General features: G+C 44.9%; 1 protein-coding gene across 4 annotated transcripts in view; it reads left to right on the forward strand.

Annotated features, from left to right (window-relative positions):
* Positions 1 to 13,161, forward strand: part of etv4 (ETS variant transcription factor 4) — a 120,910-nt gene that overhangs the window by 89,327 nt on the left and 18,422 nt on the right. For all 4 annotated transcript variants that reach the window (XM_080213941.1, XM_080213939.1, XM_080213942.1 and 1 more), the window contains 2 exons: positions 1,954 to 2,022; positions 11,065 to 11,234. In XM_080213941.1, coding sequence (XP_080070067.1) covers positions 1,954 to 2,022; positions 11,065 to 11,234 — 239 coding nt within the window. The remainder of the gene's footprint in view (positions 1 to 1,953; positions 2,023 to 11,064; positions 11,235 to 13,161) is intronic.

The following is a 13,161-nucleotide window of genomic DNA, read 5'->3' on the forward strand; positions in this document are numbered from 1 at the left end:
AACTCAAATTAGGCCTTTTAGGGATGAAATTAGAAAGTATTTCTTCACACAAAGGAAATCTGAAACTGTCTGAAAGGTGATGGATGTTAGGTTAATTGAAATTTCACAGGCTAAGATCAATATATTTTTGTTGTTGCTGAAGAGTATCAGAGGACGTGGATCAAAGGCAAATAAATATTCAAATCAACCTTGATATAACTAGGTGGGCGGCACGATAGCACAGTGGTTAGCACTATTGCCTCACAGTACCAGGGACCCAGGTTCAATTCCCAGCTTAGGTCACCATCAGTGTGGAGTTTGCACTTTGTCCCCTGGTCTGTGCGGGTTTCCTCCAAGTGTTCCGGTTTCCTCCCATAGTCCAGAGATGTACAGGTTAGGTGGATTGACCATTCTAACTTCTCCCTTAATGTCCTAAGATAGATTAAATGTGTTGTAAGGACGGGATTTGAATGTTTAGATGTGTTTTAAATGACATTAAATGTGTCAGGTTACAGGGATAGGATGGGGAGAGGGCCTGAGGCAGATAACCTGTCACAATCAGTGCAGACCTGTTGAGCCAAACAGCCAGTTCTGCACTGTAGGGATTCTATGATTCTAGGTGGCTGAATGACCTACTCCTGCTGCTGAAGGTAATGTGCTCGATTTGGCAATTAGCCCAGAAATCTAATAGGCAAAGTCAGCATTTCTATGGTCCACTCACATATTCATATATTCAGATACTATGAAAGTAGAGTTCATTGCACATCAGGCCCCTCGTGCCAGCGAGGGACTTCTGAACAGCTCACTGCATTTTCCAGCCCCGTCCTCACCTCTGTCGCATCGGGGCTGTAAAACTTTGCCTCCAAATCTCATCTTGAATGATAAATTTAACAAAAAGTCTGCTGACCTGCTCCCTCATTTTAGTTCATTTGTCCTGTCTCCCTCCCTGTAGCCTTTTGCATTTTTATAGAAGTTCCAATGTCAAAATAAATCAGACAATAAGAAAGCGATAACGAATGTAATTGATCTGTGTAATTGTCAAGGCAAAATAATGAATGTAGCCACCAAAGTCCAGACTTCAAATTTGAAGTTAAGCCATAACACATGTGTAATGTATTCTGAAGGGCGTACTGAACAATTATGACATTACATATCTCCTGGTGTCTATTACTTGAATACAATTCAAATTTGAAGAGGCAAGTTTAATACTCTGAGGAGTTCAGCAATCCAGGTGCTCAGAATTGTTTACACTTTAGTCAAATTTGTTCCCCTTTAAAATTGTAAACGTTCCAAGAGGATCATTGCCAAGATTCTAGCCCATCTATTTCTATACCCTGGAATTCTTATTCTGAAGAGTTTTGAACACAGCAAGTGGCTGCGTAAATAATTATCAATCAACATTGCAAAGTTAAGCACTACATTTTCATGAATGCTACTAAAAACAAGTACCACAGTTGAATTCAACCACAATGCAAAGGCGGCACGGTGGCACAGTGGTTAGCACTGCTGCCTCACAGCTCCAGGGACCTTGGTTCGATTCCCAACTTGGGTCATGTCTGTGTAGAGTTTGCACATTCTTCCTATGTCTGTGTGGGTTTCCTCTGGTTTCCTCCCACAGTTCAAAGATGTGTGGGTTAGGTGGATTGGCCATTCTAAATTGCCCCTTAGTGTTAGGGGGACTAGCTAGGGTAACTGCATGGGGTTATGGGGATAAGTGGGTGGGATTGTGGTCGGTGCAGACTCGATGAACTGAATGGCTTCCTTCTACACTGTAGGGTTCTATGAATGCAGCATAAATCACAGACTCAAAACTTCACTGCACCATGTGACACCGTGCATCCATCCTCACCATGTCCCCCACCTCCACTCAGTCCCTGGGATCAGCTTTCATCGTTCAAAAGAGCTGCCATTGACAGGGCATTAGATTGAAGCAGACAGGAATAAAATTGATGATGTTGCTTCTTTATATTGCAGGTTTCACTTACGAGAAGCAGCTGAGAGGGTACAGTGATGATGCCTCTGTGGTTCCCGACAAACTTGAAGGTTAGGACTTTAACTGTATCAGAGTGCGTGAATGGTATACCAAGTTTTCAATAAACTGAAAATCAAAAACTCTGGTTTATGGTATGAAATGTTTAAGTTTTACTAATTCTATTTTCAATAGTATTTACTTTTTTTTTGGAAGCAATACTCATTAGCCACGCAGAATTCAAAGAAACGAAACAATTCTCTTGGTTGCCAATCAAAGCTCAGGTGTTAAATGTATATGTTCAAGTTTAATGTTTATTTATTAGTGGCCTTACACTGCAATGAAGTTATTATGAAAATCCTCTAGTCGCCACACTCTGCGCCAGTTCGGGTAACACTGAGAGAGAATTTAGCACGGCCAATGCACCTAAACAGCACTTTAAGGCTGTGGGAGGTGCACCTGGAGGAAACCCACGCAGATACAGGGAGAACGTGCAGACTCCACACAGACGGTGACCCAAGCCTGGAATCAAACCCGGATCCCTGGCACTGTGAGGTAGCTGTGCTAACCGCTATACCACCGTGCTGTCCCGGGCATAAACTCTTGATTTATTCAACTCCTTAACTGTTGGTTTGTAATCCTACATGTGTCAGGTTTGATATCTTGTCTGCTTTTGTTTTGGCTCGATTTTCACGACTCCACTTCCTGCCTTTGATTGCCATGGCCCTAAGGCTTTGCAATTCCCCCGTTTAAATCTCTTTCACTACGGAATCCTTAAAATCTACTTCTGTCTCCAAACTTTTGGTCCCCTGTCCTAAAAATCATGAGGCGTCGAATTTTGTTGCTAATCACACCTGTGAAGCATCTTACAGGAAACGCACTCAACAAATGCAAGTTCCATTCCCACTGCCGTCAGTGGGATTTCCCATTGTTCAAGTCCAGGGAGCCCACAGTGGGGTGGCACGGTGGCACAATGGTTAGCACTGCTGCCTCACAGCTTCAGGGTCCCGGGTTCAATTCCCGTCTCGGGTGTCTGTGTGGAATTTGCATCTTCTCCCTGTGTCTGTGTGGTTTTCCTCCCACAGGCGGATTGACTGTGTTAAATTGCTGCTTAGTGTCCCAAGGTGTGTAGGTTAGGGGGAAATAGTATGAAATACATGGGGTCACGGGGATAAGGCAGGGGAGAGCATCTGGATAAGTTGCTTTGTAGGAGAGTCAGTACGGACACAATGGGCCAAATAGCCTCTTCTGTGTTGTAGAGATTCTATGAACAGATGGTCCTGCCAATGGGAAGGGCTGAAAGATTCCACCCACAATCTCCATTGAAGCTGTCCCCTCGCACAGAGGGGATGTATATATAGTTGAAATATATGTGCAGAGCTCCTCTCATTGGCCAAAAGCAAGTTGCTTTAAAGGAGTATTGCGATTCTGGTTAATTTTAAATGAAGATTAAAAAGTTAGGCTTAGTACCACATGGGGCCATACTGTGGAGTTGATGCAAGACTATTTTTTTGGAGGTGGGCTCGTTCATGATGCTGAATTCATGCTAGCATTCTAAAACAGTCCAAAAATTTACAGGATAGGTGGACTGCCCGTGCTAATATGTCCCTTAGTGTTCAATGATGTATAGGTTAGGGGGGAATTAGTGGTGTAAATATACGGGGTTATGTGATAGGGCCTAGGTAAGATGCTCCATCAGGGAGTTGATGCAGGCTTGATGGGCCGAATGGCCTCCTTCTGCACTATAGGGATCCTATGATTCTATGAAATGTCGCTTTGTGAGAATGCAGAATGTGCAGAATAACTGCATCATAAGCTGCACCAGGAGTGCTTGTTAGCCTAGTTGGTGAGGTGGCAAGAGTGTGCAGAGTATTGCCAACAGAGTGGGATCACTCCCCAATTGTGCTGGAGTAGTTTTTGGGCCTGCTTCCTTGCCTTGTCCTGTAGTGATATCATTAGCACAAAGCCATGATTAGCAACCACTGGACAATGAGGACGCTGCATGGTGAGAAAGAGATCAGCAGATCCAAACTTCCATTTTCATTCCTGGGCAATCTGGCTATCACAGCACTTCCATTCTTCTAAAAATAATAAACCAGCATATTATCTGCGGGTTCTTTTTGTGCGGCACGGTGGCACAGTGGTTAGCACTGCTGTCCCACAGCGTCAGGGACCCGGGTTCAATTCTGGCCTTGGGTGACTGTGGAGTTTGCACATTCTTCCCGTGTCTGTGTGTGTTTCCTCCGGGTGGTCCGGTTTCCTCCCACACTACAAAGGTGTGCGGGTTAGGTGGCTTGGCCATGCCCCTTAGTGCCCTAGAATGTGCAGGTTAGAGGGATTAGCCACGGTAAATATGTGGGATTAGGGGGATAGGACAGGGGGTAAGGGGTCTGGGTAACATACTCTGTCAGAGAGTGTTGTGCAGACACGATGGGCTAAATAGCCTTCTTCTGGAGTCTAGCGATCCTGTGATTCTTCTGCAGGCAATCACTTTTATTGATGTGAATATATGAAGTACTTACGAGTTAAATGTTGAGGACAAAATTGGATATGATTGTGATTATGGGGGAAATAAAACAAGTAGACCATATAACTGAACAGAGTGGCCTTTCCTGGCAGTTTCTATTGTATAATCTCAGCAGCACTCTGAATAGTTTGATTAATAAGGAGCAGTAGACTATGTTTCCTCAATTAAAGGAATTCAATGGCCAATGCCTCATTGTTATTCACACACAGCCTGAATATTTGACTGCTTTTTAAAACATGTTCATTCCAGTTCAATTACAAGAAGTGTCATTTTTTTAAAAATTTATTTGTATATATTTATATTTTTTAATTTTAAAAGTGTTTTGCATCTTGTGCACATCTGTTACATTTAACATCAGGAGTCCGAATTACCCACCACACTTTCATCTGATCAGTTGTCATGTCAGTATCATAAAACAGGATCTTTAACCAAATAATCTCCAAATAAAAAAAAATTTAAAAGAGAAATAATTCCTGCTATTTTCTTTCTGATCTTGTTCACCGGGTCTCGTCCGATGCAAAGATTTAAGGGAAGCACAGGCAACAATCGTCTAATTTAGGGTCGTCGGGGTGTCATAGAGGTTAGCGCTGCTGCCTCACAGTGCCAGGAACATGGGTTCAATTCTGGCCTTGGGTCACCGCCTGTGTGGAGTTTGCACATTCTGCCGGTGACTGCCACCAGGTGCTCCAGTCTCCTCCCCACTCCAAAGATTTGCAGGTTAGTGGTTTGGCCATGCTAAATTGCTCCTTTGTGTCAGAAGGGTTAGCAGAGTAAATATGTGGGGTTATGGGGGATAGCGCCTAGGTGGGATTGCTGTCGGTGCAGGCTCGAGGGGCCGAAAGACCTCCTTCTGCACTGTAGGTATTTTATGATTCAATGAATTAGATCATAAGAAATCAGTTTTGAATTATCTAAACATTTGGAACACATCTTTAGACTTAATCTAATCAATTATCTCTCGTCCCCCCCCCAGTCAACTGGTGTAGCGAGATTTGCCAATAATGGTGTGTTTGGCAGAGGGGTGTGGCCAATGGAGAAATGCTAAGCTGGCCAGGCTGCCTGAGTGCTGCTGTTTGAACCTCCTGCCAGTAGCCATGCTCCCTCACCAACAGAGCAAGGGGAAATGGTTTAGGTTGGCAAACGCTGAGCTGACGGAAGCACATCTTCCCAAAAGAAACTGCACAAGCAAACCTCAGTGGTATCGCCATGAGCTGTGTATGCATGTCCAACACTTTTTGCTGGGTGGTTCTTCAGAACCCTATATAGTTAGAGTGTATAGAGCTATGTTCTGGCAGAAGGCATGCCAGAGTCATCGAGAACCAGCATTAACCGATTTGGCACACATTTGTCAGACCGTGGCATTATTACCTCAGAGGAGCGTGGGGGCTGGTCTTGTCAGGGTCTGTGTCTGTAGGAAAGCTGTTACAAAGGTGTGCCATCTTCTGCAAGACAACTCCGAAAACCTTCAAACACAGATCTGGAACAAACAGGAACGCTAACATCAACAGTGGTGTAAAATGTGGATACACTCCCTTGTGGATGCATTGTAAAGCTGACTTGTATAGAAATTAGAAGCAGGAGAAGGCCATTTGACCTTTCGAGCCTACTCCGCCATTCGTTCTAATCATGGCTGATCATCAAATTCAATATTCAAATCCCACCCTCCCCTCATACAGAATCCCTACAGTGCAGCAGGAGGCCATTTTGCTCATTGAGCCTACAACAACAATCCCACCCAGACACTATCCCCACAACCCTATGTATTTACCCTGCTAATCTCCCTGACACTAAGGGACAATTGAGCAGGCCAATTAATCTAACAGTGCATCTTTAGAGGGTGGGAGGAAACCGGAGCACCTGGAGGAAACCCATGCAGGCATGGGGAGAACGTGCAAACTCCACACAGACACCCAATGCCGGAATTGAACCCAGGTCCCTGGGGCTGTGAGGTAGCAATGCTAACCACTTTGCCACCATGCCACTCTTGATCCCTCTACCCCCTAATTTCTTCTTCAAACCTCACAACATTTTGGCCTCAGCTACTTTTTGTGGTCGTGAATTCCACACATTCACCACTCTCTGGGTGAAGAAGTTTCTCCTCACTTCAGTCCTAAAAGGTTTACCCCTTATCCTCAAATTATAACCTCTAGTTGTGGACTTCCCCACCATCGGGAACATTCTTTCTGACTTCTAGGAGTGCAACCACTGCATCAATTGTATTAAACCAGGGTTATGTGCTGCATGTGCTCTGTCTCTTGCCTGCACCTGGATTTCCTTTCATAAGTTCATAAGACATAGGAGCAGAATTGGCCCATTCAGCCCATCAAGAATGCTCTGCCATTTGATCATGGCTGATATGCTCCTCATCCCCATTTTCCTGTCTTCTCCCCATAACCCTTCAATCCATTACCAATTAAAAATCTGTCTAACTCCTCCTTAAATTTACTCACTGTCCCAGCATTCAATGCACTTTGGGTTAGCGAATTCCACAGATTCACAACCCTTTGTGAGAAGTAGTTCCTCCTCACCTCTGTTTTAAATTTGCTACCCCTTATCCTAAGACTATGACTTTTTCTTTCATTAGAACCTGTTCTTTCAGGCCTGGCAAAGACTGATATTCGGCTGAGGTGCCTTTTAAGCCTATGATCCCTGCTGCCCCCCTCCTCTCATTCTGGACTCTCCCTCAATTGTCTTTTTAAAATTTATTTGGCACGCAATTCTCATTTCCCACCTCTTGAGGGGGAATTTTTATCTCCACCATTTGACCAGCGGATTGATGGAAATAAATAAAACTCGGCAGGTGATCGTTTCCACGACTACTATTTATAGGCAGGAGTGAAAATGACCTCCACGTGTGTCCTCCCTGCACTGATCAAGTTTGTACCTTCAATAATGAATAATTATTCAAATGAGTGGAGATTGAAGACTCGAGTGGGTTATGTTGATAGGCCATGCTGATTTTGCCCTGAGTGTCCCATGATATATAGGTTGGTGGGTGGCGGTTAGCGGGGTAAATACGCGGGTTTACGGGGTAAGCCGAGGTAGGACTTGATGGGCTGCGTAGTCTCTTTCTGCATCATTCTATGATGCGCACCCAACTTTTCAGGCGGGACAGTTCCTAAACCAAACAAAATCATCTCAGGAGTGACTTGAAATGATTACCAGCCCTGACCGGACAAGACGGAGTAAAGTTGAACATCAACAATTGCCAGGATTTTCTGCCGCTGTTGCAGCGGGTTTCCCCTTTGCCGAATGTGACAAGCCATCCAAAACTCCGTTTACTTCAGCAAGACCGGAAAATCTTGCGCACAGTCGATAAATTCACTCCTTGTCCGAGATGTAACATCCTACACAATGGCCAGCTAGGGAACCCTGACAAGCAAATTTACAAGCAATATTGCCATGGGACAAAGGCACATTACGAGTGTAGAAACTTACAGGATATTGTAAGATTCCCACATCGCACCCACAAGCGTTGTAGGGATTACAAGCATTTTCCATTTTCTCCAGAAGGCTCTGCCATAAAGTGTTCCACGTGTACACCGAGCTCTGAAACACTAAGTATCATTTGTGGAAATGAATGAATGGCTTAGAGTAGTGATTTCATCCAGTTCAAACAATGCTAGTCAGCCAACGCAATCAAACCTTTAGCTGGCCCAATTTGACAAGTGTCCTGCCCATTCTGAAATCAATCGCAAGTTGTCAAGATATTTTAGTTCATGGTATTGTGAAGAGGAATAGGAAGACATAAGATATGTGACAGATATAACGGTACCTTTACGTTTTACATCGTATAACCAACTTTAGTAAAAGAGAGGAGAGAGTGGTAGTTGTGGAAGTTGATTTTTTGCCTTGGCACCCTCACGTCTAAAACTTGTGCGCAATCCAAGTAAAAGTTGTTAATACAGCCCTTTCACAAACCAAGCTGTGCCTAGTTATTCCTGGCTGGTCACATTTCCTTGAATGTACTCAAGTGGATTTTCCATTGGAAACAGTGGCTCAGCCTGACTACAGGGAATGGAGTTTATTGCCATTTGCTGAATGTAATCCAGCACAGGAGCCTCACAATGAAGCGCGAGTATAGCTATTGTGTTGTGTAATATTCTGCTTTTCACCCTAACACAACATTTTACATGAACTATGAGGGAAGTTCTTATCTTCTACTTCTAACACACTTCTGCTGGTCATTTTACTGGAATGGATCCATCAATGTGTTCTCTGATATTTGTCTGTTTCTTTGCTTTTAAGGCTTTGACATTGAGGTAAAAAGTTTAAGTCAAAATATTTTATGTATAATTTACTTACCCACAAGCTATTGCTTGATGCTAGAAAATGATTTAATTTTAGTGATAAGTAGATTCTTCCTAAGCTTCCAGATCTCGTTTTTGTGCCCTCACTCTGGGCGGAATTTTACAGACTCGCTCGTCCTGAAACTGTAAAATCCCGCCCAAAGTCAGTGGACCTCCCCAAGCCCTGCCCATCCCCCACTCCAATTTCCATGGCGAACGGGCCAGTAAAATTCTGGCCAATGTTGGAATCACGACTCATCTCACCTTCCCTTATTCAAATCTATATTTTCCCTAGATTTCCAAATGGTGGGACACCACCACCTCCAGTGTTGTTTTCCCCTTACAGTTGACAAGCTAAAAGAACCCAAACACCTCCGGGTGCTCCGGTTTCCTCCCACACCCCAAAGATGTGCGCTTAGGCTGATTGGTGTAACAAATTGTCCCTAAATTATTCTCCCCTCAATCTGGTTTCCAATGTGGGTGCCATAAGCATAGACATGGGTCAAGGGTGGAAGAGGAAAAGCACGTTATTAAAATGGCGGCGTGGGCTCATTGGGCCGAAGGGCCTGTTTCCCGTGCTGTGTTGTCCTTTGTTCGTCTTTGTTCTTTGTACCACTTACTGGTTGACTAATGATGTATCCTAACTTTTCCATGACTGAGACCACGGTGCATTATTCCCATTTGTCCCCTTTGACTCTCCTGTGGCTTTTAACATCGTTCGCCATGCAATGCCTCCCCTGTTATCGTCGAATCCCTACAGTGCAGAAGGAGGCCATTCGGCCCATCAATCCTACACTGACAACGATCCCATCCAAACTCTATCCCATAACAACCACATATTTACTCTTATAATCCCCCTCACGCTAAGGGGCAATTTAGCACGGGTTCCCCTTTGCCGAATGGCATCTTTGGAATGTGGGAGGAAACACATGCAGACACGGGGGGAATGTGCAAACTCAACATAGACAGTCACCCAAGGCTGGAATTGAACCCAGGTCCCTGGCCCTGTGAGGCAACGGTGCTAACCACTGTGCCACCAAACTCTGTGGGACTGTCCTTGCTATATGTTCTAATGCGCTGCTACATCTTTGGTGATGACTTCTCTTTCCATCACCTCTTGAGGACTATTTCCATTCCTACGTTGGTAGCATCTAGCTCACCTGCCGCTAATATTAATCCGTCTTCGAAGAATTACATCTTCCTTCAACTGAGTGCTGGGGAAGAGCCTTTCTGGGTTTTCAACCCCTTCAGCTGATGCCATCTTCGGCCTAGGCTGCTTGCTCAGGTAGAACAAACGGCTGTTCTTTCAGCTGAGTATCATGTCCCACATCCTCTCCATCTCTAACATTAACACCCACCACCACCACCACCACCCCCCCCCGCCCGCCCAATTCTATAACATTAGCATTGGACAGCTGTGACCTTCTTTGCCAGGAGTTCAAAACTGTGCAACCATTTACATCATGTATAGAAATCTATAAATTATGAAATGCGTTGATAGGGTTGACAGTCCGAATCTATTTCCCAGAGTTGAAATGTCTAATACAAGGGGGCATGCGCTTAAGGTGATGGGAGAAGTTTAAAGGAGATGTGAGGGGCAGGTTTTTTATAAAGGGACTGATAAATGTCTGGAACACACTGCCAGGGGTAGTGGTGGAGACGGATGGGATAGGGGTGTTTAAGGGGCTTTAAGATAAGCACGTGATTATGCAAGGAGTAGAGGGATATGGAGGGCAAGCAGAAGGGATTAGTTTAATTTGGCGCATGTTCAGCACAACAACAAGGGCCAAAGGGCTTGTTCTTATGCGGTACTGTTCTATGTTCTATCACTTTGTGTCTCTTCTCACCTATAATCCCAAGGTTTACAAGAAAACCACCCAGCTTGGTGTCAATTTTTTCTTCTAAAAAGCATTTAGACAGTTACGTGGATAAGATGGGTATAGTGGCATATGGACCAAACATTGGCAATTGGGGCTAACGTAGTGATTAAAAAAGGGACGGCATGGGCAAGTTGGGCCGAAGGGCCTGTTTCCATGCTGTAAACCTCTATGATTTAATCATTCACTGCTGTATAATTTATCTTGCATGTCTCGTGTTCTTTTCAGCATCAGTCTGTCCTGCTTTTATGAGTCTTGCCCTTTACCTAGATTTCTCAACAAAATAAAATGCAGTATCCAGTTCTGCACACAATGGAATACACAAACTATTTATACATTACAGCTCATGGTATAGTTCTGTTACTTTGCCTGGTGGCTTCAAGCAGCGAGGTACATTTAATACATTTTATTTTCATTTGGCAGGTGACATCAAACAGGAAATCAGTACATATCGCGAGGGTCCTTTATACCAACGCCGGGGCTCCCTCCAGTTGTGGCAGTTCCTCGTTGCACTCCTGGATGATCCGTCCAACTCTAACTTCATTGCTTGGACAGGCCGAGGCATGGAGTTCAAACTTGTTGAACCAGAAGAGGTGAGAAAATAGGTTGAAGATTTTTATTTTTGTAAAATGGCTGGCACGCTTTCAGAGGCATTGCTAATAGGTGAAGGGACAAAGGTCTGGGAACAGCTGAGACCGACTGGAGCTCAAGGAGCAGCAGTACGAGGCTAGGGCATGGCTACTGCTGCAAGGTGGGGGGAGTGCAGGTTAAGGTATGGAATGAATAGCAAGCATGAGTTCAGTCTGTCATATAAACTGAGATCTCTGAATGATGCCTGAGGAGGGAGAGGCAGGAAGTAGAGGTGATGGAATTGGCAATGGACTGCCAAGTAATGTCCAGATGCATTAAGACTTGCCTCTTTTTTTGCATGTCTTTATTAGGCAATATGTAGCAAACAAGTCATTAGATTTTAAGGTAGAGAAATATCCCAAAGTGCTTCACAGCAGTGGAACTTAAAAAGTGGTTGTTGACCCAAAGAAGAAGATGTTAGAATTGGACAAAGCTTGATCAAAGAGGTGGAGGTTCAAATGAGCAGAGTGAGCTTTCGAAGTGTAGTTACTGATATAATGTAGAAACACACAGCAAGTATTCACAGGTAGCAGTGTGATAACGATCAGATCATGGACAGGATTTTTCAGCCACGCTCGTCCAAGGCCAGAAAATCCCTCCCAAGGTCAATGAATGGTCCATGTTCCGCTTGCTATGATTCGCTTGGAGGGCTGGACGAGAAAATTCCACCCCATGTGTTTTTGTGGCGCTAATTAAAGGATAAGCGTTAAAGTAAAGTTTATTTATTAGTCACAAGTAGGCTTACATTCATGCGGAATTAATGTGAAACTCCCCCAGTCGCTACACTTCGGCACCTGTTTGGGTAACCAAGGGAGAATTTAGCATGGCCAGTGTACCCAACTCGCACATCTTTGGACTGTGGGAGGAAACCGGAGCACCCGGAGGAAACCCACGCAGACACAGGGAGAATGCACAAACTCCACATAGACAGTGAGTGACCCAAACCAGAAATCGAACCTGAATCCCTGGCGCTGTGAGGCAACAGTGCTAACCACTGCGCCACTGTGATAAGCATTGGACGGACACCAGGGATAATCCCATTGTTCTTTCATGTTGACCTGAAAGGATTGGGTGGGGCTGCTTAATGTTTCATGGAATCCCTTACAGTGCAGAAAGAGGCCATTCAGCCCGTCGAGCCTGCACCAACAACAATCATATCCAGGCCCTATCCTTGTTACCTCACATATTACACTGCTAGTCCCTCTGACACTAAAGGGCAATTTAGCATGGCCAATTAATGGACTGTGGAAGGAAAGCGGAGCACCTGGAGGAAACCTACGCAGACGCGGGGAGAATGTGCAGACACCACACAGCCAGTCACCGAAGGCCAAAATGGAACCCAGGTTCCTGGCCCTGTGAGGCAGCAGTGCTAACCGCTGTGATGGCTCATCCTAAAGATGGCACCTTTGACAATGCAGCACTCCCTCAGGATTGCAAGCCTTGATTTTTGTGTTCAGGTTCTAGAGTGGGACTTGAACTCACAACTTTGTGCTTCAGAGGCAAAGGTGCTGCTAATTGAGTCACAGTTGACACTGGGAGTAGCAGGGGTGAGTGGATATAACACCAGGTCTTTGTGTGTAGGAGAAGTAGAAAGGTGGGCATTGTAGTGTATTAGAGCTGCAGGGGAGTGATTTTATTGTGTTCTGCTGCCAGAAGTACGATAGAATTTTTATCAAGAGGAGGTCAGCCAGTAGCCGCCTACATTGGTGCTTCATAAAGAGGGCGACACAGTTGCGCAGTTGTTAGCACTGCTGCTTCACAGCTCCGGGGACCTGGGTTCGATTCCCGGCTTGGGCCACTGGCTGTGTGGAGATTGCACATTCTCCTTGTGTCTGCGTGGGTTTCCTCCGGGTGCTCCGGTTTCCTCTTACAGTCCAAAGATGTGCATGT

The sequence above is a fragment of the Carcharhinus amblyrhynchos genome, chromosome 27, assembly GCF_965287045.1.
Source record: "Carcharhinus amblyrhynchos chromosome 27, sCarAmb.v2.hapA, whole genome shotgun sequence".
In the NCBI taxonomy this organism is placed as follows: Eukaryota; Metazoa; Chordata; class Chondrichthyes; order Carcharhiniformes; family Carcharhinidae; genus Carcharhinus; species Carcharhinus amblyrhynchos.